Source organism: Falco rusticolus, chromosome 8, assembly GCF_015220075.1.
Source record: "Falco rusticolus isolate bFalRus1 chromosome 8, bFalRus1.pri, whole genome shotgun sequence".
In the NCBI taxonomy this organism is placed as follows: domain Eukaryota; kingdom Metazoa; phylum Chordata; class Aves; order Falconiformes; family Falconidae; genus Falco; species Falco rusticolus.
In genome coordinates, this window is record NC_051194.1 from 39,841,209 (window position 1) to 39,867,587 (window position 26,379).

At 60.4% G+C, this 26,379-nt stretch overlaps 1 protein-coding gene across 1 annotated transcript; it reads right to left on the bottom strand.

Moving 5' to 3' along the window:
- Positions 1-11,198: 11,198 nt before the first annotated feature.
- On the bottom strand, positions 11,199-23,453 carry IHH (Indian hedgehog signaling molecule). Its single transcript, XM_037398374.1, has 3 exons — positions 22,619-23,453; positions 16,450-16,711; positions 11,199-13,390 (listed from the first exon to the last, which is right to left on the bottom strand). Exons 1-3 carry the CDS (start codon positions 22,919-22,921, stop codon positions 12,729-12,731), a joined length of 1,227 nt encoding a protein of 408 aa, XP_037254271.1. The 5' UTR covers positions 22,922-23,453; the 3' UTR covers positions 11,199-12,728.
- Positions 23,454-26,379: the final 2,926 nt, after the last annotated feature.

A 26,379-nucleotide genomic window follows, 5' to 3' on the forward strand; every position in this document is an offset into this window, starting at 1 on the left:
GGCCCCCCGCCCCGTCGGTCCGGCCTGCCTCCCCGCGGGCCCCAGCCGGGCTCCCCGTCGGTCAGCCTCCCTCCTCCGGCTTCCTCATCCCCGCGCCGCAGCCGCGGGGACGTGCCGGGGCCTGACCCGGACCGCTCTGCCTCTTCCCAAGCCTGGCAACCCAGCTCAGTTCCGGTCCACAGCCAGAGGGTCCCCAGCCTGCAGGACCCACCGCCCAGGGCGCTGAGCCCATCGTCCTGACCCTGAGCCAGTCTTACTTTCCTTAGAGCCGCTCAGCGGGGCAGTGGGTCCGTGGCTGCAGGGGAGCCGTCTGTGGGCTGCAGGAGCCCTGGAGAGACTAAACAGACCTGGGCACATGCAGGCGAAGCATTGCTGGGCTCCAGTGCAGCCCTGGCTCTGTGGAGCCCCCAGGCACTTAGGGGGCAGAGTGCCTGGCTGGCAGGGCAGGAGAGGTGCTAGCTCAGCAGCAGGCTCGTCGGGATCACTGGCAACACCCAGCTGTGCCACTTCCCTTGGCACCACTCTGGGCCAGGGAGATCAGTGGACCTCAGCTGGACACACACATCTGCCTCCCTGGGAGGGAAGAGGGCAGGGATTAGCCCCATGGACGGCCCAGAGCTGGATTTGCTCAGAAAGGGATTTGCTGTAGATGTCACCCTGCAGTAACACATCCTACTTGGACAGAGGGTGCTGGGGGTGGAACACTGCCCCCTTCCACCCGCAGCACCCCTGTGCCTGCTGCTATACCATCTTCCCACCATCAGGGAGTCTGTAGCCACCCACCCCCACCCTCCCAAAGCCGCATCCACCCCTCCACTTTCCCACCATTCGAGTAGCCAGCCCTGCCAAGCGGCAGGCATGGGCAGGACAAGATTTGGGGAGGAATGGAGCAGCCCTCACTCCCAAGCGCAGGCAAAAAACACAGTAAGTATTCAAGGAATAGAGGGCACAACGAAGACAGGACAACTCTTCTGCTGCGGGTCAACAGCCTGCAGTGGTGACAGCAGCAAGGGGAGGAGCCACTGCTTCCTTATCTGAGTCCCCAGGACTGGCTCCAAGGGTTGCAATGGCTTGTTAGCTTTGCACAGGGAACATGCCTTGAGACCTGGGGCAGAGACTGAGGCTGCTGCACTGGGGCACAACAGAGAAGTCACCACCACAGTGACCACCATGGGGTGGCAGACAAGTAGATAGCCAGCCCAGGAGAGCCTGTGTAACCCCTGCCAAGCCTCAAGAACATTTGAGGCTGTAGCCGCAGTACCTTGGGCAGTGGGAGCAGGGCTTGAGTGGGGCTTGCTTGAGGGTCTGGGTCACAGCCTTACTGTCCTCACGAAAGTTCCCTGCACTACCCAAGAAGGCTCTCCAAAGACAAGCAGCTCCTCCAAGGATCAGCAGCCCAGGCTGGTGCCCAATTCACAAATCCCAAGGTGATGTGAGTACGAGCAGCCAAACCACAGCCTTTGAATTGCACAAGCAAGAAATCTTTGCAGACACCAGCCATAAAACCTAGGAAAATCACAGAGAGGGTTCCCTCCTCCACATGAGTCAAAGCCAGACACTGGGACCCTTGCAAGAGGGTAGTCCAGGGCTGGAGCAGCTGGCACACAGCCCACACCATGCAGGGCAGAAAGCTGGAGCCCAGGGCTGCACACAGGAGAGCTGTGCTGGGCAGTGGCTGGCAGAAGGGGAGGGATGCAGGCAGTGATAGATGCCAGGGTGCTGATGAGTTCACAGTCTTCAGGGTCATTAATCAGATCAGAGCTGGATTAAGGTGTCTGAAGTCTGATTAGCTTCATTTCCCACCTCAGGAAGGAGGGAACCCTCTTCCCCATCCATCATGACTTCTGGTGACAGCTCACCTGGTTGCTAACTAGATCGGAGAACTGTAATAAGTGAATGTGACTGTGGCCTGGCCCCTCACCTCCGCCCAGCATCTTTCCTCCATAGAGGATCTAAGGCAACCCTGACAGCCACAGGTAGCAGACTCCTGGATATCAACCAGAGAGACAGTTTGTTCCCGATAGCCTGGGGGTACATGGCACTATGGACAGGAGCTGCCCCAGGAAACTACCCCAGTTCAGGAGGAGGTGCAGTTTAGGGTGTGAATGTTCCCAGCCAGCACCACACTGCTTCCAGTTGCCCCACAGCTTACCCTGTGCTATTACCCCAGGGCCTCCTTTGCTCACCCAGTGATAGCACAGCCCTCCCAAGGTGACAGACTCTGTGAAACAGGCCAGCAAACACTACCTTGCTGCTGTGGAAGACCTTGAACCCATCCAGAACAGATCTCCTAAGCCCCATAGAGACCTAGATGGACCATTTCAAATCCCTGAACCAGCCAAGGTGCTACTCCCATCTCCACAGCCCTTGCTGTCTCAAACCCACCCCATCAGCATCTCCATTTGTCCCCTGCCTGATGCACCTCACGTTGACTGTGCCCTAAAAGTTCCTCCACACCTAATCACTTAGTCTACTCTTGGCCAGCAAGTGCGGACCAGGGAGAGGTCCATGCTGCCCAGGAAGCAGTGAGGTTCCTCAGCTCCCTCACTTCTCCAGGAGGGCCCTGATCACAACATCCCTCACTGGGCAATGGGCAGCACCAGAAGCATTCACACAGCCCAGAGCTTCCTGAGACTCTGTCATTTGCCCAGGCATTTGGGGGCGATTTTCTGGGTGTGCCTCAGCTGGATGTTCAGAGCCCAGTCTTTCTTCAGCCACCTGAAAGCAGCAGTCACAGCAGTACCTATGCAGGTGTACCTAAGCCCTGAAAAGCCTTTTATTGCTGATGTGAAGGTGCCTAGCTAGACAACTGGAGCCCTCTTTGCTGTGTCCATAGCCTCAAATGGATTGTCTCCATGCAACTTCCATCCACGTGAGGTCAAGCAGCAAGAGTAAAACTAGAAGAGCAAACACCCACATGGCCACCAAAGACACCCAGCTCTGGTGCACACAAGTTTTTGGCATCAGTAGAGACCCACAACACTCCCTACAGCAGTTCACAGACTTCCCCAAACTGTCACCAGCAGCGCCTGAGCTCTCAGAAACGAGCCAGGGGAGTCACAGGTAGTGTTTGGGAGCACAGTTCAGTTTTACAGCTCCTCCACTTCCTCAGTGTCACCTTGGGAAGCAATGTAACATCCCCTGAGCAAACCCAATTGCCCCAAGATCAAAGTGAAGGGTGCCGAGGAAAATCCATACCCTGATAAAAAAATTACCGACTGGGACCAGACTTTCATTTTCCCAGGATCAAGTCCTTATCCCAAGCATCAGATGAACACATGACCCATGCTGGGGCTGTGTCTTGATTGCCACCTAACCTGTCATTTTTGCTATTCCTAAATGCACAATTTAGCACCAGGTCCTTCTGGTGGGTTTGGGTCACCTCCTGCCTTCAGTCAATAGATGGTACCATTGAAACAGGGACTGGTACAGGAACAGATGTGCTTAGATCGTCCCAGAGAGGTGGCAGGCACCCTCATTTCTGCCCAGGCTATACAGCTTTTAAGCCTTGAAAAAGCTCCCTATCCCCAAGATGGCTGCACCCGCTTTGCTAAGCATTAACTTCTCCCCAGGTCACAGTTATCAGAGCTTTCCGTCTTTAGAAATTACTTGCCTATAAGAGACCTACAGTGCAACAACCTCATTTAAAGTATCTCTCAGGAAGCAGTCGATCTTGCTGCTCTGGCCCTGGTGCCTCAGGTCACCTTGCAGCACTCTGAAGGCCCAAGCCAGCTAGTGAAGAAATATAGCCCAGAAACATCACCAATGCTTCAGACACAGGCTGTGAGACTGCTCTCAGCTGTTTTCCCAGCTGTTTCCCCATGACAGGGGCTGTAGAAGTGTCCCACCCTGATCTGTGCTCTGCAGCCTCCAGCCCAGAGCAGGCTGAGCCCCTGGTGAGAAGCACTAGGTGTAAAATTTTCTGGTCTGCTCCTGTTTGGGGGGAGCCCCAGGTTTTGTAGGAGCCCTAACTACTACCTGCAGCAGGATGCTGCCCTTTCCCTGCCCCTTACAGCAGGGCCACCCGCTATCTCTGGAGTCTGGGAAGCCACAGGAGGCTGGTGGGGAAGGTAAATAAACTGCCAGCCCTGTGGTGATTTGTAGCTAAATGAACAGTTGAAGTCACCTGTGAGTGGCCCAGGGGCCGTTAACCAACCAGATAATGGGTCTTAATCAGCCTCACAGTGGTAGGAGCTGACTTTAGTCTGTGTCAGACCTGGCTGTGCCAGGTCTGAGGTCTTAGGCTGCTTAGTGGCCATCCCTTCTGCAGAAACACTAGCAAAGGCATCCACACTGTGGGGACAGATTGGTTGTCTACAGAGCCCTACAGAAATGCACACAGGGCCCCTCATATGTTTTTAGGGGTCTCCCCTACTGTGGTGATGGCAGGAGACAAGTGCCAGGTAAGACCCTAAAGCCACCTCCCTGTCTGCTTCCAGGGGTGCTGTGCTCAGTCACTACTGCTGTGCCCTCCCTGCATCCCCTCCTGTGTGGGTCTGCCTGCTCCTGCTCACCCCAGGGACTTCCAAGTCAGGCACAGGCTCCTGAGCAATTCTCCATCCTGGCATATCAGCAGGCAGGGATCTATCCTCGAAGGCAGAAATCCCCATGCCACTATCCCCCTGCCACTGTGTGGCCTTGGTGGGGGACACTGGTCCCCCTGCCCACCTTACCCAGCCTTCGCGCCTCTCTCCACACTGAGCTCCATGTACCTGCCCTGAGCGAAAGGGTTAACAGGCAAAGCAAATATGGCTCAGTCTGTCCTAGACAGGCCTCCTGCAGGGATTTTGGAGCAGCTGTTTATTTAGCCAAGCAATTCCTCAAATAAGCAGTCCCATTTCTGATGGGACATGGCAAGGCTGAGCAGAAAAACATGTTAACAGCTCCCATCCTGGAGCAGCGGGATGGCAAACTGGCACAGGAAGGCTTGCAGGGCAGGGAGGGTGCCTATCTCCAGCAGAAACATCCAGAGTGGCTCTGAAGTGCCACACCTGTCCTAGCGTACTGCCGCTGTGAATGGCTGGGGCACCAGCACCCTGCAGGATCAGACCGTATGGCTGCATGGGACAGGCAGGGGATGCCCTAGGGTTCCCCTCTATCAGCTGTTGGTTCAGCTTTCTGGGACGCAGCTATACCCTGCAGAGGTGGGGACAGATGGCTTGTCCCATTGGAAATGCATGCCTTAGAGACAGGGGCACACAGTCAGCTCGGATCTGTTTCTAGCAAGAACCCAGGGTCTGACTGCTACATTTCCAGTCCCATTAGCCCCTGACCCCTTTCCCCTTAGAGCCTGATACACCATGAGGCCAGAGCCAGAACTGTCCAGCCTGTTGCCCCCAAAATGAGCTCTGGTAGCATCTGGGCTCACTCTCAACCTCTGCCTTCACCCAGACATTGGCTTCTTGGGGGGAGAGGCTAAACAGCCAGCATCTCACATTAGCCCGGTATTGTCCAGAGAAGTGACTGAACACACAGCATCCTTCCTGCTGCTTCCCTATGCTCCTGCTCCCACAGCCCTTGCCCAGCACGTTGTGCCCAGTGTCACACATCCCTGGCACAGCCAGGCTCTCCTTCCACCTGGTTTGCCATCCCTCTGCTCCCCCACCCATCACTGGGCACACTGGGGGATCTCCCAGCCCTGCCTTTTCTTGTCATCTCCAGGATCTTCTGTTTTTTGCTTCACTGGGTCTTGTCCCAAGGCCAGAGCTGCTCCCTGGGAGGGAAGAGAGCCAGGGCTCAGCTCCAGGGGAGGGGGCAGCGCAGGGATGGCTGCAGAGTGACACCCCCCCAGCAGCACAGCCTCACCTCTTCCCTGTTAATAGCCTTTCCATGGAGTCAGCTCCTAACCTGCTCCCAGGGTGACAGGATAAATCAGCTGCTCCTCCCGGGACCTTGGGCTCTAATTAATGTCAGCTCATTAACAAGATAACGGCCATTTATTACCTTGTCTCCCTGGCTGCTGATTAACCCTTTCCCAAGGTGGGGGCAGGAGGTGGCAATGCCGTGGGACAGGGGTGGCAGGAGTGTGTGATGTCTGTGCAGTGAGACCTAGGGACACCTCAATAAGGGGGCTACAGATGGAGGGACAGGCAAGCAGGACTGCAGAAGGGCCTGACTGAGGGACAGATGGGACAAGGGGGAGGTCAGGACACTTGGGCTTTCTTCCTAGTAGGAAGGATTAAAGCCTTGAAGGAGCTGCCAAGACTCATGGGCTCCCCCTGGGTTGTCACTGTGACCTCCAGTGCATCCCTGTGCCTCAGTGTCCCCAAGAGTTCCTATCCCAGCTCATGGGGGAGGGTATGGCCAAGACCTAGAGCTCAGCACAAAACCTCTGTGCAACACTGGCCCTCAGTCTCTATTTTGAGGAGCTGCCCCACAGCCGGTGGGAACCCACCAGCATGTCTTTGCCTCTAGAGGAAAAAGCAGCCCCAGCTCCATCTCCCAGAGCACTGCATACACCACAGAGTGGTGGGGCAGGATGATCTGCCCTGGGGCAAGAGGGAGCCTTTGACTTGACCTTGACCTGGGCCTGGGTATGGAGGGCAGGAGCAAGGAGGCTGGGGCGGGCACGATGCCCCCGCTCAGCTGCCCAGCGCCAGGCTGCAGGGGCTAATGCTCTCTGTACATCAATCATGCTGCTCGGCGGCTCCCTATTAGTGGGAGCAGCGGCTGGTTAATCAGGCTGAGGGCTTCGGCTCGTTAAGCTGACACCTCGGTTGTGAGAGTGAGACATGGGGGCATGCAAGGTGCCACTTATTTATTTTCTTCTTTCCCAGGGAATATATTAAACAAATTAAATTCCTGGAGTGTTAGGTCAGCACAGCCAGCTCTGTGCCTGTCCCAGCTCTACCTAGCTCAGCTGTGGGGAGGGGACTGTGCTTCCTAGCCTGCAGCAAGCCCCTGGCACCACTGCAGGGCCCCAACCCCTCCCTCCATGCCTCCCCAGCCCCTTGCGATAAGACACAGCACCCCTATTTCCCTCCCTGGGCTGTGCTGCCACCATGGTTGCTTGGTGGTGCTGAGTGTGGTTGGGAGAGCAGGAGAGCTTGTGAGAAAATGCAGACCATGATTTCATATAGAAAGTCCCCTGGGAACCTGCCTGCTGTCCCTAAACGGGCTTCCCTGGCCCCACTGTGCAGGGAGCTGTGGGGCAGCCTTGAATGCTTTCAGGGCAGCTTGTAATGCTCCGTGCTCCAGGGAGAGCCAGGGACTGGTTTCAGCCATAGCACCAAGATTTTTTCTTTGCACTCTGGTGTTAAGGACATCTGGGCTAGTGGCAGGTTGGCACTACAGGGTCCCTCTGTGAGCAGGAGTGCTGGGAGGAAACTTGCTGCAAAATAGTTCCTGGAGTTTATTTATTGACTGGTTGCAACTCTTCCCTCCATCACCACCTTCTCCCTCCACATTCTTCCAGCAAAGTTAGTGGCAGCCTGCCCCTCTCCGCTGTCCTACCCCACCCCACCCCATCCTGTCAGCCCCATCCCTTCACAGAGACCGGCCCCTTCCACTCAGCCTCAAGTCCTTCAAGCATCTCTTCTTTTCAGCAAGGGACCCACCTTTTGCTGGTGGAAGGGTGACTCCCTGGAGGTTAGTGAAGAATTAGAAATAATTTAATTTACCTCCCTGTTCAGGCACTTTGATGAGCTGAAAGGCCCCTTGTCAGGCAGCGAATCCATCTTCCTCCAGCCTTACATCAAATTTCATTCACTAATTAGAAACTCCTGCCCCGGAGCGTGCTGCCCCCACCCTGGCCGTCCCTTCTCCCCACCAGCACCATTATGAAAATAAATCGTTCCATTAGCTGCATTGTTGTGGCTGTGAGGCCCAGTGCTGGGAGTTATTAGAGCAGGAGGGAGGGCGTTGGATTGACGAATGATTTATTAAGGAAAAAGATCCTGATTAGATTCTTACTTGTCCCCTGTGCCTGGGTGCATACTCACACAGCCCCTGTCCCAACACCTGGGGCACCCCAGAGCCACTCGTGGAAGTCAGCACTGGATGGCTGCAGGGTTTCCTATGTGTCCGTATCCTGCTAGCTGACCTCGTGGCGCTGGAAGCCCCCCATCTCATACTGGGATAGTGTATGAGGTAATGGCTGATGCCTGCTGCCAGACCCCCGGCGTGGTCCCCAACCACCTCTGCCTTCCCCTTCTTTGTACGGGGGGTGGGGAACCACCAGCATCACCTCCAGCTCTGTCTGCCCTGCAGTGGGGACCCACAGCAGGTGCTGGGTGGGTCCTGCTGACCAAGGCGGGGATACAGGAAGGGAAAGGTGGGCATACAGAGACACATGGGTGCTCCGGGCATTGCCTGGAATATAAAGTATCCAGGCTAGAAAGGCAGTAATTTGGGGGACCAGGTGGCGATACCGAGAACCAGAAGGTGTCCAAACCTGACTGGTGAGATGGTGGGCATGTGTGTGTCCAGGGGATAAAGGTATGTGTAGGAAGTGGATGTGTGTGTGTGTCTGTCTGTGTCTGTACAGGCACAGAGGGCTGTGGTGTGACCCCCAGAGGCTGCTGCCTGCTAAAAGCACCTCCATCTCTGCCCGGGGGCAAGCTGCCAAGTGCAGGCAGAGAGGCTTTGTGGAGGGGCAGTCCCTGTAATGGAGGGGGTGCTCCCAATGCTGTCCCCACACACATGCGGCAGTTGAGAGAGGGACGGGAGGTGGGGGCTTAGGGCAGAGGGGGAGATGCTGGAGGCGTTGGGGGCGTGGGATGAGCTTCACAGCCCACACCACACACCCTCCTGGGGCTCCTGTGGACTTGGGGCCAGAGCACTGCCCCCCCCCCCCCCCCCCCCCGACAACAGCTCTGCAGAGAGCAGGGTCCTGCCCCTGCCCCTGGAGCAGCATCACTCCAAAAAGCCATTAAGCTAATGCGAGTGAGAGTGAGAGGCTTGTATGGGCTCCTTCTGTGGGCACACGCTGGCTGGCAATGTGTGGTGCTGAGCTGGGCTGGGCAGCCTCTCCCGGGCTTTTTTGGGGGGGCAGCTATGGGTTGGTCTGCTCCCACTGGGAGGAGGATCCCCGTAACCTGCTGCATCAATGCTCACAAGCCCAGATATTTTGGGGTGAAGCCCCCATCACCATCACAGCCCAGGCACTGGGGATCTGATTGGACCCAGAGCTCCCAGACAAGCCACCTCCTTGCCCGAAGATATTCCCCCCTCTGTGGGGAAGGTTTTGTCTTAGAGTCCTGCAGGTTCCCCACCCTGCTGTCATCTCCAGCCCATGCTACTCAAGGGTGCAGCTCCCCACAAACATGAGATGCTTTCAGGGTGCTCCATTCCCGCTCTCCGACGCCCCTCGCCTTGCCAGGACCAGAGCACCCAGCATGCCAGCCTGGGGACAGGAGCGGGCTTGGCTGGCGCTGCCACGGCAGAAGGCCACAGGATGAGGGACAGACGGGAGAGGCGGGGACGGGAACAGAGTTCCCCCTTGTTAACAGCGCTGGACCCTGTAGCCTTTTCAAGGCTCTGAATAGGGGGTGGTACGTCTCCTCCCCTGAATTTGGGGCCGGGGGGTATTAGCGCTGGTTTAACATCTCCAGACAGGGCTGGAGGGATGAGGGGGGGCGGCACACTACCCCAGATGGGAGCATGTGGGGGGTTTCTCCTGCCACCACATGCCCTTCCTCTCCCTCCCGCCCACCATTCACATGGTAATGAGGACAAATTGATGGAGAGACCATCCATTGTGGTACCCTCCAGCGTGTCCCTTCTGCCGGCCACCCACCAACATCCCCATCCATCACCACCCAGCCGGGACCCTGGTGAGACCTCCCCACCCGGGACTGGCACCCTGGGAGATGGGGCTGCTTCAGGTGCCCACAAGCAGTGGGGCAGCCCCCAGGCTGACCTGGCTCTCCTGGGGCAGAGTGACAAAAGAGGGAGGGACGTTCAGTGAAGGAAGAGCCCCCCATAAGTCCTGTCTGTCAGCTGGACATTATTTTGTCCTCACCATCCTCGTCATGGGGCTTTATGGAGCCAGGGGAAAGTTAATGAGGCTTCAGAAAGACCCCAGAATCTTATTTATGGGTGTCCACCCTTCCCCTCACTGCCCTGGGCAGGATCCCCCCATTTTCCCTGCTTCCACCCCAAAGCAGCCCCCTAATAGCCTGCAGCATCCTCCTAATGGGGCGAAGAACTGTTCCCCCATTCTCACCGATACCCTAAAAACCTGGGCCTGGAGATGGGCTTCCCACAGCACCATGGGGCACCCCAAAGGGCACATCCTCCCCACACGCATCCCCTGCCTTTGGCTCCCCCTGCCGTGCCAGCGACGGCAGCCTGATTGAAATTTCACTCCATAAAGCGCCTCTCGAAAGCCTGACCCCGTGGCCCCCCCAGGGACCAATTTGTCCTTCTCTGTAATAAGAACCTAATTAAATTAGCTCAGCCGCCTCGCAGAGCCCTTAAATTAGCCACGGTGAGGAGGGCTCTTGCTGACAGCTTGCTGCCGAATTGCTCTGCACTCACCATGCTGTGGGGTCCAGGGAAAGCCCTGGTGGGACCCCACTGCCAGCCCCCCGCCCCAGGAGACCAGGGCAGGACAGCCTGCAGATGGGGCAGGGAGTTCACAGAGAGGCGCGTGGGTGGGATGGGTATGGGGATGTTGTGTGGGGTGCTGGCTGGTGGTCTTGCCTTCTGCTGGCTTGGGTATGGGGTGGAGGGGGGACAGGGCTGGCAAGGGGTGAGGGGACACAGCCAGCAGTGACTAGTGCTAACGGCATTGGAAACCCAGTGTACAGGGTAAGGGGAACACCTTCTCCAGAAGCGCTGGGTTAGTGGGTGTTGTGGTGATGGAGATGGTGGGCAAGGATGTCCCAGCACAACCAGGTGCTGGGGTGATGGAGACTGCGACGGAGAGTTGTCCCTGGCAGTCCCATGGTGACTGTCCCTCCTACATCCTGCCCTGCTTGCCCTAGTTTCAAGGCAGCCCCAATGACAGCTTGGTCCCTTATAGGCTGGGTCACTCCCACAGCCTCCAGCTGCCCACTTCCCCCAAGTATGGGGCAGTGGGTAGGGAGAGCTTGCCCCTTACACGTGGGGGGCACCAGGATGGCCAAATCTTGCCAGAGAAAGATTCCTAGACAAATGCAAGATGCCCTCTAGGCCTGCCTGCCCTGTTTATGATGGGCAGTAAGTGTTTCCAATCCCTGCCTGCCCTCCCCACACCAGAGGTCAGAGCTCCCACCTAGGAGACGATGGATTTATTGGGCTGTGTCTCCAACCAGGAAAAGTACATCCAGTGAAGACAAAAATATACCTGCCATTGGCTGTGCTCACACTCTCACTTCGCCCTGGACAACAATCACCATAAAAACTGTGCTTTAAAATAATCTTTAAATAATTTCTGCTTTTGTTTAAAAAAAAAATATCACCCCCCCCAAAACAGCTTTCCCCCCACCCACTCCCGTCTTACCCTGTACGTGCCCACGCTGCCTCCCATCTATGGTACATACAAAGAGCAGATAAATAAATAAAGATGCGTGATGCTGCAGGAGGGACATGGGTCACACTCCCCCCACAATGCCCTCACCTCTGCTAACATGGAGCCAGGGGAGGCTGAGGGTCTAGCTAGGATTCTGGGGGGGACGACTGTGGCTGCAGCTCTGATGGGACTCCCCCCAGGTCCCGGGAGCAGATGAGCAGCAATGAGTTACCCTGAGGGTTTGCGGTGCTGGGGGGGTCTGGGAGGTCAGGCCAGGGAGGGTCTGGAGCTTGGGGAACGTTTTAGCTTTGGGGTGGGAAAGGCATGTCTTTGGGCTGAGCCAGCTCAGGGCAGGACGTTGGGAAGGCAAGGGAGGGAACACTTTCTACCCAGCAGCTTTCCTTCCCCTGGCTCTGGCAGGCTGGAGCTGCAGCCCTGGCTCTCCCCACCCTTGCTCCCACCAGTGTATGCCCATGCTTGGCTGGCACTCACATCCTCCTGCCTGCATGCCCGCCTCCATAGCCCCCCATGCCATCACAGTGTCCCCATGGGCGTGCCTGGCCAGGTGGCTATGGTGCTGGCTTTGGACAGAGCTTGGGGTCCCGCTCCCCAGTCTCTTGCTCCAGCAGCACTCATGTCATCAAGCCAGGGGTCTCGTGCCAGAGCCATGTAAGCCCCTCCAGCCCTGCCACTGCTTGGGCACCCCAAGCATACAGGGGCTGGTTTTGGGTGCCTCCTGCACCCACAGTCAGGGCTAAGGGCAAGGCACAGTCCCAGTACCTGGGTCACCCTCCTCCCAGTTGCCACGTCCTTGGGATGGTAATGGCATTGCCTACCCTTCCACCCAGGCTGCCCAGCAAAGGGTCCTGCTTGGGTGCAGGCAGACTGGGAGCCCCGCGGGAGCAGCCTGCAGCTAGGGGCTCCCTTCCCGCTCCCCTTTATCTATCAGACCTCTGTCATTAGCTGATTCTGCACACGCACACGCACATTACACACACACACACAAATAGCAGCATGTGGATCCAGCCGGGGGCACCCCCATGTCCATGGGGGAACCCTTCGTGCCTCCTCCCTGCCCCCAGGAACAGAGGGTGAGGAGGGGGCGGTGGGCATGGAGGAGGCACACCGGGGAACCCCAGTGCCCCCCAACCAGGAGGTGGCTGTGCCTCGAGCAGGCAGGGCTGGAGGCAGGTCCCCATGGGCACCCAGGTTTGGGAGGGGGTGCTGGCCCCTGGTGAGCCGCCCCGCAGCCACCACCTCCACCAGCAGCACTGGCTGCAGCTGGGGTGCACCCTCAGCTCTCCATCTGGGGTACCCCCAGTGGGTGGAAGCTGTCAGGGGGCAGAAGCAGTCTGCCCAAGCGGTAAAGCAGCCCCGAGTACCAGTGCACACCGTCCCCCTGCACCCCTGGCCACCCCACTAGGCTATGGTAGAGCCGGAGTGGCCAGAAGGCCAGCTGCGCCAGATGTTGCTCCTGCACTAGGGCAAAGCACGAGGCCACCACGCCATCCACCACCAGCGTCCCATGGCGTGTCAGCGGGGCATAGGCTCCCACGTCCCTCCGGTCCCACACCTCTACCACCTCAGCAGGCTGCAAGCCGCCCCCCACCACTGCCACTAGCACAAAATGTCCAGGGTGCACACGGCTGGCAAAGGTGGGACGGAAGTGGGTGGCAGGCGCCGAGGCATTCTCGGCCACAAAGAGCAGGTGGGTGGGTGTCAGGACCAGGCGTCGGGGTGGCTCCCGCGTCTCGATGACATGGAAGGAGGTGAGGGTATGGGGGTCCTTGTCCAGGAAAGCCAGGAAGTCGCTGTATGTGGGCCTGCCGGTCCCGTCCATTGCCAGCACCCGCTGGCCTGGGCGCAGTGCCCACAGTGGAGTCTGGGCACCATCCTCTAGCGTCGCCAGTGCCCGCCCAGGGAAGCAGCCCCCCGTCTTCGCAGCGGCTGAGTGCTCTGCATGGGGAGAGAGAGGACAGGAGGGTTACCCATCTGCCAGACCCCCAGTATCACCCTTCCACAATGCAGAGACCCTCCCAGGCTGTCCACCCAGGGGTAACCCATTCCTGGCATCACCAATGTGCATGTACTCTACACACTCCCAGCCACCAATCCAGCCTGCTTTGGTGCCTGCTCCCCCAGCCACTGTCTCACTGGGGGTGGCAGCTGGGGGCTCGAGCCTTGCACAGCAGGACCTACTCCCCACTCTGGTGCCACAGTGCTGGGACTGCTCTGCAGAGCCAGGTCCCGAAATCTGCCTGGCAGGAGGAGCGGGGCACAGCCACAGCCTCAAATGTGCAAGGCAGTGCCAGGGGGCACCCAAAGCTCCAAAGAGAGGAGGCAGAGCCTTGAGCTGGTGCAAGGCTGAGGAGCAGAGTGCCTGGTCGCACTCTGCATGCTCCCAGAATCCCTTTTCTCTGCAGTGGTGGGCTTGGGTACTCCTGGGGAGGATGCTACAAGGAACGGCGCAGGGTGTAGCACCCTCCCCCAGCATCACAGCACGCCTCCACTCCATGCTGCAGCCCTGCTCCTTTCTCTCGCCTGCTCGTCCCTGGACTGATAATGCCAGCCAACCCCCTCTCTGAGCTGCAGGGAGATTTCACAGCTTGTGGCCATCATCAGGCAAAGGCCACCAGCTTCCTGGGCAGGGCTTCACTAGTGTTTGTCACAGGGTAAAGCACCCAAACTCTCTGGGGCTTTTCCCTTGGGATGGTGGCACAGTGCTCTTACTCCTCCCCAGATGAAAAGATGCAGCAAGTCACCAAGTGTATCCAGGGGCCCATCCTGGCACTTAGTAGGTGAACCCTGGCTTCCCAAGCAATGATGTTCAGCTTCCACAGCAGCCCTGGTCCCCCAAGCCCCAGCAACACCCATCTCCGTGTCTATATGATGCCCTCCCACCATCTGCCAAGGACACCTCATGTATGGTCCTGCTCCTGGCCCTGCATGCTCCCAGCCTCGAGCTCCCAGCCGTTCTCTGGGCCCTCATCTAATTCCTGAGTGTCCCCACCCAGATGGCACTGCCCCCCATCACTCCCCCACTTTGGTTAGAGCCAAACCCCAGCCCCCAGGCCCATGAAGAGAGGCATCCATCTCTCGGACAGAATCCTTTTATTGCTCAGATGAGGTGCAGTGCCCGCCCCATGCCTGCCCCAGAGGCAGGTCCCAAATCCTGCACCCCGTATCCCCAGGCAGGTGGCAGAGCTGTGGGGAGGGGCTGGCAGAAGGACAAGAGGGCACCTGGCAGAAGTGGGGGGCACAGGCACTGGGCAAGGAGGGGTGCGCGGGTGCCAGGGGGGAACCCGAGGAGACGCAACACATACAACAGGCCATGTGGCCATCTATACAAAAATAAAAGCCATTTACTAAGAGGCAGGGGCAGCCCGGCTGCCCTCTGTACATAGCTCTGTGGGGGTCTGGATATGTGCCACACAGCCTCCACCATGCACCCTTGGGCTCCCCATGGCCTTGGGGATAAATACAGAGGACTCAGAGCCCCAGGGAGTTGCTGTGGAGCAAGGGGGCTGTGGCTGGTCTCCAGAAGCCCTCCAGGGCCTCAGGGCCCCAGTCTGCTTCCTGGGCCACCGCATCCCTCTTCAGTTGGTCCAGGGAAGCATCCCAGGATTCAAGAGCCTCCATCCTTCTCCAGGGGCACTGCCCCACTCCTCTGGCCAGCCCCAAGAGGTTCTGGGGTTATGGTCCTTGCTTCAGAGCCTGGCCCCACTCCTCTGGCCACCCCCTCAGGGTGCCCTGGGACATGGGAGCCCTGGTCCTTCGCCCATGCTTTGTCTCTCTTCTTCTGGGGCGCGTTGCTCCCTCTCTGCGGCGCAGTCGCCCCACCTCCATCACCGGCTGGCGTTGCGCCCGTCCTGGCATCGGCACGGGGAGCGGGTCAGCGCGGGGGGGCAGGCTGGCGTCGAGGGGTGTCAGGCCGCTGGCCGCGGGCTAGGGCGGTAGGACAGGCAGAGTGTGGTGGGAGCCGAGCCCGGGGACAAAAGACGCGTGACAGCACCAGCCCCGGCACCGCCACGGCACGGCGTGTGACCCATGGGTGCGAGGGCATGGGCGGGCAGCGCAGCCTCTCCCTGTGCGTGTGTGCGCGTGTGCAAGGGCTCTGTGTGCCCGCACCGCTCTCCGCACGGTGCCGGTGTGTGTGTGTATAGCCGCTGAGGCCGCCGCTGTGCCCACGCAAGCCCACGCACCAGCAGAGCCCTCCCTCCCTGCCGCCACACGGGTCCGCAGGCGGCGGCAGCAGCGCGGCCCCTTGGGCGTGCGGCCGCGGCGGGAGCGCGGCGGGGCCGGTGCGGTGCGCGGGGCGCTGCTGCCCTCTGCCGCCCGGCTGCGCGGGGCCCGGCGCTGCGGCAGCCCAGGCAGGGCGGCTGCTCCCCGGGCCGGGGGCGACCCTTGCACCCCACGCAGTCCCGGCCCCGAGCAGGGCCTGAACGCGGCCCCCCCACCCCCGCACTGCACCGCGAACACCCCGGCGACGATAGCAACCCTCATTCCAGTCCGGCTGCCGCTGCCCCCAGCACCCCCCAGCTCTGCTCCCCTCCGCGCAGAGCTGATCCCAGGGCACCCTGGCGCGTGTCCCTGCCCCCAGCCCCTGCCAGCCAGGGCCCGACAGATGCAGGAGCTCAAGAGCAGCTGGCGGTGGAGGACACGGCTGGATGGGGCTGAGCATGAGCAGCTGGGCACTGAGGGAGAGCAAGGGCAGAGGCAGGGGAGACAGATGAGATGGGCAGACTGGGGGGACAGCCATGGGGAGAAGAGGATGTGGGGCAGGAAAAGGAGGGTAGAGAGGGTAGGTCTGGATGCAAGCCTGTGCAAGATAGATGGGGAATTTGCCCCATGGCACTGCTGGCCACAGGTTGCGTGACTCACTCCCCACCTGACTGCCCCAGATAGGGAAATCTTGCTGGGAGAGCCAGCACCCCCCAGGAGCACCCTACCCAGCCAGTCAGGCTCCCCAGGCATACTGCAACGGGGGCCCTGCTCACTGCTCCCACTGGCCTTACCTGACTTGACGGAGCAGTGGATGTGCGCTTTGGACTCATAGTAGACCCAATCGAAGCCAGCCTCCACGGCCAGGCGAGCCAGCATGCCGTACTTGTTGCGGTCCCGATCCGATGTCGTGATGTCCACGGCTCGGCCCTCGTAATGCAGTGACTCCTCTGAGTGGTGCCCATCCTCGTCCCAGCCCTCTGTCACCCTCAGCTTCACCCCTGGCCACTGATTCATAACGGAGATGGCCAGGGAATTCAAGCGGTCCTTGCAGCGCTGCAGGGCAGAGGAGCAGAGTCAGTAAAAGCCTTTTGGAGTTGGGGGTTAGCTGCCTGGTTGGCAGGTATCCCACCATGCTTCCATGAAGCCTCTCTGGGTCCTCAAACCCTCTGGGGGCTGGTCCAGCAGAGGAAGATCTGAGAACATGAAGTGCTTTGTCCTTCCCATGCCCCACAGATTCCCCACAGTGCCTGATACCCCACCATTTCTCACAGCATCTCCCAGCAGGGTACCCATCGCCTCCATCTCTCCCCCAGTTCCTGGCTCACTGGAGAGCCTGTTGGGCAGCACAGCCTGGGCTGGGGTGAAACACCCATTCTGCTCAAAGGACATCTGCCCTGTGCTAGCACTGCCCCAAGGGCTCCCAGCTCACAGAAGGAGGATTCACGAGCTGAGACCCTGCTGCCTCCTGGCTGGGAGGATTCCTCAGGGTGCCCAGCACTGTCCCCAAGCACAAATGAAACAACCTGCCCAGTCCTCGGCACAGCTCTGCTTGGTATCACTCCTCAAGTCCTGAGGCACAAGGACATGGTACTGGGCAGTCTCACAGCTTCATCCAGTCCCTGCTGACGTAGGAAGTGCAAAACCCGCCCAAGAGCTCTGGGACACTGGAGCAAAAAGGATGTGGGGTGAAGCCCCCTCCACCTCTCCCTGCCACAAGGGCTGAAAAGCCAGGGCTGAAGAACAGCAGCAGATCCTAAAAGCCCCACACCCAGTGGTCCCAGAGGTCACACAAGCAAGGAAACTGCCCTGCCTTGTCCACCCTGCCGCAGTGCTCCCCAGCAACCAGAGGGATGCCAGCCACAGCCTGTGCCACAGCCCTCCCTGCCTCGCCTTGCGCTGCCTGCTTCCCCCAGCCACAGCAGCATCTCAAGGAGGGACCAAGCCCTTGCATGCTTGGCTTGCAAAAGTACAGCCCACACTTCTGGGTCCCTTCCCGTGCTGCAGAAGGGACGGAGGAGAGCTAGAAAAGGTGTATGGAAAGCAATACGGGAGCTTCTATGCAAAACCAGGTGAATGGATTAGGACTGTGCAGCCTGGAAAGGAGACGCTGGGGAGTCCTGGAGAGCACTACAAAATCAGAGTGAAGGACAGAATATTCACGGTCACACATGAGGCTAGCCCTGGGAAACATTAAATGAAATAGCTGGGCAGCAGCCTGAAAACCATCCACTGCAGGGGACATTTTTGTGTGATGCCCACCCCAGTGCTGGAACTTCCCACCATAGGATGTGAGAAACAGTCATGCTGAGCATGAGCCAGGGCTATAAAACTGATGCCAGGTACACCTCCAGGCTCAGAAATGCTCCAGCACTGCTTCCAACAGGAAACTGCCCAACTGCTCCCCAAAAACATAGGCCTTCACCCCATCCCCAGGCACCTGCTCCCATCCCAGGAAGGTGGATGCTACTGCTCTCAGGAAAACTCGCTTGCACTTGGCAGAGTTCAGGCCCTGGGAAGTGCCAGGCAAGCCTTTGCCCTGCATGAGGTGGTGGAGCACCTCTGCCCTCAGCCCAGGGCTCCCTGGGTGTGGGGAGATAAGCCAGGAAGGTGTTGGACAAATAGTTGCCAGGGGAGGGAAGGAGAAGGAGGGAAGGGAGTGACTTTTGTCCCCATCCAACACCACCATGGTGCCACTTGGCACATGGCACAAGCAGCTCTCAAGGTCCCCAGCCCCACGAGGACCCCACAGAGAAGGGTAGTAAGGGGTTTCAGGGCTGGAGGCAGGCAGGGAGTCCCCTATGGTCCCCTGCATCCTTCAGCCATCATTCCAGGTGTCCCCTTGCCGCTCCCACACCAGCACCCTGCTCTGGGCACCCCTCATGCCCTCACTGCCGGCCCCTTCTGCCCTCCAAGGGCACCCTGCCCACACACAGACTGCGAGATCCTCCAACCCCTGTCCCACTGCCTGCCACCAGACGCCGGGGCAGGGCCACCCTTTCCTAGTGGGACCCACCTGGGCTACCGCGTCCCTTGCATGTGCGTTCCCCAGCGCAACCCCATCCCAAGGGTCCCACCTCCCCCTCCCGTGCCCGGCCGGGCGCACAGCGGCGGGCAGGGCCCGGGGCACCCTGCCCCCGGGCTGCTGGTACCGGCGGCAATGCCTGTGCCTTCGGTGGCCAGCAGGTGTCAGAGCGCGGGCAGGGACCGGCAGGGACCGGCAGGGAGCAGGTACCAGCGCGAGGGGAGCAGGCACGGGTGGGCAGGGAGCAGGCAGCGACGGGCAGTAAGCAGGCAGGGACAGGCACGGAGGGTCGGGAAGGGAGCAAGTACTAACGGGTAGGGAGCAGGCGCGAGTGGACCGGGCAGCAGCGAGCAGGGAGCAGGCATGGATGGGCAAACAGGCAAGTATGAGGAGGGAGCAGGGAGGGATGAGCACGATAAGCAGGGAGCAGACATGGATGAGCAAAGAACAGGCAAGTATGAGGAGGGAGCAGGGAGGGATGAGCAACGATAAATAGGGAGCAGGCAGTGATAGGCAAGGGCAAACAGGTGGGAATGGGCAGGGAGCTGGCACTGGAGGCAGGGGGAAGACAACAACAGGCAGGCATGGCCAGGGATGGGCCAGGAGCAGGCAGCAATGGACAAGGAGCAGGCACAGGTGGCAGGGAGTAGGCACAGATGGGCAGGGAGCAGACAGGCATGGACACTGCCTGCCCAGGGGCACTGCTGCCTGCACAGACAGGTAGGCAGGGACCAAGAAACCTGTGGGCATGGGCTGGCCATAGGGTCTGTGCTTGCTGGGTGCTGCAGGGAGATCCCACCTCATCCTCACGCACAGCCCAAAATGGCTACAGCATCCTCAGGGACCAGTGTGACCATGCCTGCCTGCATGGCATAGTCCCCCCTCCTGCCTGGGGGTGAAGGGGTGACAAGGTGACAGCAAAGATGTGGAAATGCCACCATGACCCATGGGCCCTCCAGGGCCCAGGCTGGAGTGAGATGTCCAAGCATGTGGCACTGAGCCCTGGCCATGGCTCAGTGCCCCCAGCACTGTTCTGGTGCCAAGCTAGGAGCTGAAACCCGTGCAACAGGCGTATTACAGGGTTTAGAGGGAAGGTGGCTGGTGACAGTGTGTGTGGGGGGTCACAGCTTGTCCCTGTAGTAGCGTGGTTGACTGGGCACCCCAGGCCACATGCAGACTATGCTGACCTGGGTGGCTCTATGCTGTCCCACGCACATCATGGTGGAGACGATGGGAATGTTGGGCTGGGTTCTCCCCGCTGACCAACACTGGCATCTCCCTTCTTGTCCAGACCGGGGACAGGATCATGTCCTGTGGAGGAAGCCAAATGCCTTTAGGGAAGGCAGCAGGTCTGGAAGGAAGGGCACAGCTCTAGGATGGGGCACAGTCAGCAAGAACTCCAGGGCCACCTCAGGGGAGGTATGCAGGACACTCAGGTGTAACCACAGTCTCAGCAGAGGCTTTGTGGATAGAGTGTGCTTGGCCACAGCTACCTCCATGTCCAGAGCCTGGCCAGAAGAAGAGGGTTCCCACTAGCATCTCCCCTCCCCCAGGTAAGGTTTCTCCCAGAGGAAGCCAAGAGTCCTATCCAAGGTCTCCATGAGAAATTCCTCACCACTCTAAGTAAGGTCTCCATGCCAGTTGGGCCAACAGTGGCTGCAAGGGGTGATGGCTGGGTTAGGGAGAGGCTTGGGGCTGGGACTTCATGGGGGCAGGGGGCCCGGGACATTCCTGGGCCAGGCTGCTAGGGAGAGGTAAGGCGGGCTCTGCCTCCAGCCTTATCTCAGCACCTCCGAGTGGGACCAGTGAGAGCAAACACACTGGAATTCTTGAGGAAGATGAAACGATAAAGGAAAGGCGGGCAGAGAGCAGCACTACCCACCCCCCAACCAGGCGGCATCTTCCGGCTGCCTCGGACACCCAGACCCTTGGACTTGGGGAAAGAAAACAGGTTTGAAGTGAGTCAACAGCAGTAAAAGCCAGTGCACTGGGGGAAGGGACAAGGAGTTGGGTCAATGGCCTTTCCCAACCCATAGCAACACAGGACATGGTGCCAGAGCCAGAGCTCCTGTGTCTGTGGGCATGTCCCACAGCCAGGGGCCACAGGACAAGCCTAGAGGGCCGTGGGATGGCAGCAGGCTACCAGAACTCATGCCACCTCCACAGCAGTGGGGACAATTCCTTGCAGAGCTGTCCAAGGCACCATGATATCCATCTGTGCACAGATGCATTGTGGCCAGGGTAAGAGCCCTCACTTGGGCACCCCAAGAAGACAAGGGAGCTTCCAGGTACCCTGCCAACGAGGCAGCAGGACAGCAAGAAGTGTGGGGCTGACAGCTGTGGCTGGGTTAGGGCTGGTGGTGGGAGCACTCTCAAGAGCAAATGCAGCCAGAAACCCTCTCCTGTCTCCAACTCGAGCAAGACGATGTCAACCACTTCCCCAATGCACAGACCAGCAGAGCTCACAGCTTCTTCAAGTATCCCTGAAGCTGTTCCCCAGGGGATGCAGGCTCCAGCCCAGCCCCAGGGCTCCAGTCACCAGCAACCATGCTTTATGCAACTCCCCAAGCTTGGTGCTGCCTCACAGGGGGTCTTGGTCCCTCTGCTGCAGTCCCCAGCCTGAGAACCACCCTGGACCACGGCCCCTGCCCTCAGGGACCTGCCCCTGGGCATGTGGGGTTGCAGAGCTGTCAAGCCAGCACCCAAGCAACTCCTCCTCCCGCTGTTAGCAACATTTCAGTCAGAAACCATGGCCAGAGCCCCCGCTCAGTGCCTACCACCACAGACACCTGTGCTCACTCACCCACCAGCCCCAGACCGGGGGGTGCAGTGGTCAGCAGAGCAGCCCTGGCTCCCCTCCACCTCCCCCAGGAGCTCACTCAGGCTGTAACCCAGTGCTGAGGCTGGTGGCCAGTTTTCTTAGCAAGGCCGTGCAGCTCCTTATCTGCATTCCTGAAACCCTCAGGCATTCTCCTGGCAATATTAAAACACAGAGTAACCTTCGTTCAGCATCACCCCCTCCTCCGCTGCCGTCCTCTGTCCCCCCCACCCCTCCTTCCCACTGGCCCAGGGCACTTGTAAACTGACTGCAACAGGGCATTTGCAGTAACAGGTTGTTCCCGTCCCTGTGCGCAGCAAGCAGCCCACACTGGGCACCCTTCCCCATCCCACCTGAGACACACAGGGAAAGGGGGCACTGAGGCATGGCACAGGGTTCCGGCGACAGAGTGGGGACAAGGTCAGCTAGGGTGCTCCTGGATGCCAGCTCGCGGCTCTGCCTGCTCGCCTCCCGGCCAGCACACCGGGCTCTGCGCCGTCCCTCCGTGCTAACAGGCAGGCTGCTTCCCTGCCAGCCCCTAGGCAGAGCGGAGGGACACGGGCAGGATGGGTGCAGCGGGGCAGGGTGCTGCCCGATGGGGGAACGATGCGGTGCTGCACTGCCAGCTCGGGGGTGGTTTGGCAAGGTGCTGCCAGGTCGGGAGCAGCGTGGCATGGCTCGGAGGGCACCAGGGCAGGCTGCTGCCAGCTTAGAGGGCAGGCTGCTGCCAGCTCGGGAGGCACAAGGGCACACGTCGGGGTGCAGCAGACACGGGTGCTACAGGCGCCGTGGGGCAGCGGGGCAGGGTGCTGCCCTCCCGGGCACAGGGTGCTGCCGTATCGAGGAGCAGCGCGCTGCCAGCTCCGGCTCCAACGCGCCCAGCCCAGCCGAAGGGGCAGAGGCTTTGCAGCGCCCGGCAAAGGGCGATGCCCGCGCCGCACAGCCGGCAGCCCGAGCCGGGCACCGGGATGCCCGGGGCAGGACGGGGAAACCGCAGCGCCGGGTCCCCCGCTGCTGCCTGCGCTGCCGCAGGACAGCGGGACGCAGGGCGCTCCCGGGCAGCTCCGGTGCCCGCCGATGCCCGGTGCGGGGGTAGAAGCGGGCGGCGGCGGGGCCGTACCTGGGTCATGAGCCGGTCGGCGCCGGTGTTCTCCTCGTCCTTGAAGATGATGTCGGGGTTGTAGTTGGGCGTGAGCTCCTTGAAGCGCTCCGAGTTACGCGCTATCTTGCCCTCGTAGCGGCCGCTGGCCCCCAGCGTCTTCTCGGGGACGTTAGGGCTGAACTGCTTGTAGGCGAGCGGGATGAGCTTGCGGGGCGGGCGGCGGCGGCTGCCCACCACCCTGCCCGGCCCGCAGCCGCGCACGGCCGGCGCCAGCAGCAGCGCGCACCCGCTCAGCAGCAGCAGCAGCCGCGCCGGCTTCATGGCGCGCCCGGCGGCCCCGGGGCGGCCCGGGGGACCGGCGGCTCCGGGGGCCCCGCTAGGCTCGGCCGCCGCTCCCACCGCCCGCCCCGGGGCTCCCCATGCGGCGCGCAGCCGGCGGGCAGGTGCCGGTGTCGGTGGCGGCGGCGGCGGGGCGCGGCGGCTGCCCGGCGCGGGTGCGCTCCGGCTGCCCGGTGCGGCGGGCTGGCGTCGGCCCGCTCTGAGCTGCCGTGGCCCGGCGGCGGCAATAAATAGCGAAGGGCCGTTTGTTTTGGCAGGCGAGCGGCCGCTTGCGGGGCGCGGGGAGCGGGGCTCGGCGCTGCCGGAGCCCCCCGCGGTTTGCGTCCCGGCGGTCAGCGCGGCGGGGCTGGAGCCGGAGCCGGAGCCACCGCTGCCTCCGCTCCCCGGGCAGGAGTGAGAGGGGAAATTGAAGAGATCCGGGACCGGGAACCGCCAGGACCGCACCCTGCCCGTGTCCCAGCCTCCCAGCGCCCTCCCTCTCTCGCCTCCTCCCCGCGGAACCTGCCCCGGGCCGCCCGCAGCCTCCTCCCCCCGGCCGAGCCCCGCGGCCCGCAGCCCACCCCGCCGGGGGTGCCCACCGCCACCTGCCCCCCGGGGCAGCCCCGCCGCCGCCCCGAGGCGCGCCCAGCCCGCCGCACACTCTACACCCCGCGGGGGGTCCCTCGCGGCGGCGTGGGCGCGGGGTGGCACCCCCGGGGCTCCGGCCCCTGCCGCGCCGCCTGCTCGCCAGGGGCCCGGGCCTACGGGCGGGGATCAAACAGAGCAGGGAGGCAGCTGGTTGAAATTTAACCACAATATTCTCGCTCCCCATTGTTTCCAGGGAGGCCCGATATTTCCACAACAGGATTATGGCATCTGATTAACTCGCTGAGACAACAATGAGGGGCTGGGATGGGCTTCCCCTTCTAGCTGCCAAAAGGGGAAAGTAAATACAACACCCTGATTTCAGGAGCGAGGACTTGCAGTGCCCCCCCCCCCAGTTCTCCCCCAGCTGTGTGCCAGGGAGGGGTCCAGCATGGTTCTGCTTGCACCCCTTCTGGATCCCTAGCACCTTCCCAGGTGAGGAAGTGGCTTGGGATGCCCCCCCTCTCCCCCAACTCTCTTTAGGGATGTCCCCTTGCCACCTTTTCGGTGGGCACAGGGCACGGGGTCACTCCTAGGGATACACAGAGAGGCCAGGCTGGAATAGCTGCCAGATGCCCAGCTCTGGCTGCAGGGCTGTGCTGGCCTCAGAAGGACCAAGCAACCCGTCAGAGGGATGCAGGCTGGGGAACCAGCAGCACCCATGGGCTTGAGATTCTGCTATCCAGTGGCTCCAGTGGACCATTTTCCTTGCAGGAGCTGCAGGCAACGTCCAACAGGCCAGAGGCATCCCCATGAAGTTTTTGTATTTGCTTTGGGTGCCCAGAGCCTCTGTGAAGTCCTGCCACTGTGCAGGTGAGGCTGTCCTGCTGCTCCTGTACATGATAGAGCAAGATGGTCTGGCCAGCAGCCTGGGACCACCCCACTTCCACATCTCCTCAGCTGATCCTTCCAGTGGAGCATCCCAAGAGCATCAGCAGAGAGAATAGAGGTGATGTGTCACAGCACTGCTCCTCATCCCTGCCCCTGACTTCCCAGGGCTGCCAAAGGGACACAGCTATCTGTGCATCACTGGCACAGGAAAATCAGAGCCTGGACTAGGTTCACAGGGTTCTCCAGGCTAGTTCGTACTCCCACCAAAGGAATGAGTGCAGCTTTCCACTTTGTCCTTCACTGCCACAAGGGAGTGGGGAACAGGATTGTCTGCATTGGTGCTAAGTCTAGGGGGTGCAGCACATCCAGGGGGTGCAGAAGTGCCCTGTGGCTGCCAATGTCCCAAACCCAGACCTCCAAATAACTTCTGCAGCCTGCCAGCACGCAGCGTGCATGTCACAGGTGTCTGTCCCCCTCCCAGCAGCTCCAGGCTGACAGCAAGCAGCCTAGCCCTGCCCTCGTTCATACACTCATGTTCCACAGAGGCCCAGGCAGACAGGGAGCTGAGTTTGTCCATGACAGCCCCTCCTACCCATGCAGGGGCCCCGGTATCCTGGCCACAGCGAGCAGTGACAGTGTCCTGTCACTGGGTGCAGAGTCCGTCACCTCTCCTTGCAGCATTTCCAGTGCCAGCCTGTGTCACTACCAGGCAAAGCCCACCGGCACATGTGGCCAGGTGGGACAGGAGCCCCCAGCATGACAGGGCAGCCAGAGCTCAGTGTGTGGGGAGACGGCTGGAGGCTGTGACAGGGTCCACTTAACCAGGGGGTGACGGGAGATTTCTACTTGGGATGGGAGGGGACACACACAACATATTTCTGCTCAAGGAGCTGGTGGGAAGGGATGCTTGCTGCCACAACACTAAGTCACAGGGAGAAATTACCTCCAGTGGAGGTGGGAGAGATGCAGCGTCCATCCCTGTATCACATGGCATCTCCCACAGCACTCAGCCACCCTCAGGCACCACTGGGACACCCGGCCACCACACACTGCTCATGCCTGCGTCCCGACTGTGCCCAAGTCCCTCCTTCCTCTGCACCGCAGCTCTCCCCACCACCGCATCCCTCTACCCCTGGCCCGAGCAGGACGGCAGCATCCCGCAGACCCCTCGCTGGGCTACCAAGGCTGCCCGGGGTGGGGGCACGGGGCTGGCACAAGGCCCCGGGGGGCTGCCCGGAGCCTGGCGCTGCGCAGGGCGAGCGGGCAAGCGGGCGGTGGAGCCAGGCGATGCAGTCTAGGTGGTGCTATTTCTCTATTTTTGCACTGGACGGGTTTGGGATTTTCCTCTCCCTATTCGCTGCCTTGGTCGTCTTCTTCTCCTCTCTCTCTCTCTCTATTTTTTTTTCTTTTCCTTTTCTAAAAATACTTGACAGCGATTGAAAGGTCCCTTTAATCGAGGCCACAGAGCCCTTATTAAGGGCACGGGTCGGGGTGCTGGGCCGTGCCCGGCATAACGGCTTCATTAAACCCTGCGAAAACTAATATTTATGGAATCAAATTTATGGAGGCCGAGGCCGAACTTGTGGCCTTTAATGTGTGTCGGGAGCTCAAATCCAGCCGGCTCCAGGGAGGAGGGGGTGGGGACAGGGAAGGAGACCCCAGCGGGACAGGATGGGACAATAGGTGGTGACATTCCCTAGAGCAACTTGGCCAGGGAGGCACTGGCAGCCCCACACTGGAGTCCTGGGGGCCACGGTCCCTGCAGTGGCCTGGGGGGTATCAGCAGAAGTCTTTCCCACTGATGTCTTCACTCTCCTGCTTTTATTTACCCTGCATCCATGCTCCTGCATCTCCACCTTCCCTTGCCTTGGGAGCAGGGTAAGTGGAGCAGGATCAATCTCTGCAGCTGGTCTTTACCACCAGTCCATGCCCACTGCGGTGCTTGCCCATCCCTGGGGCACAGGGCCACAGGGCACTCTGGGGGA

What these genes read in the sequence shown, in the direction of transcription:
- IHH (XM_037398374.1), bottom strand. Translation starts at nt 22,921, where the DNA reads ATGAAGCCGGCGCGGCTGCTGCTGCTGCTGAGCGGGTGCGCGCTGCTG. An exon ending in CCGACCGGCTCATGACCCAG is followed by an intron (nt 16,712 to 22,618) that starts GTACGGCCCCGC and finishes TCTGCCCTGCAG; the next exon opens with CGCTGCAAGGACCGCTTGAA. An exon ending in CCACTGCTCCGTCAAGTCAG is followed by an intron (nt 13,391 to 16,449) that starts GTAAGGCCAGTG and finishes CTCCCCATGCAG; the next exon opens with AGCACTCAGCCGCTGCGAAG.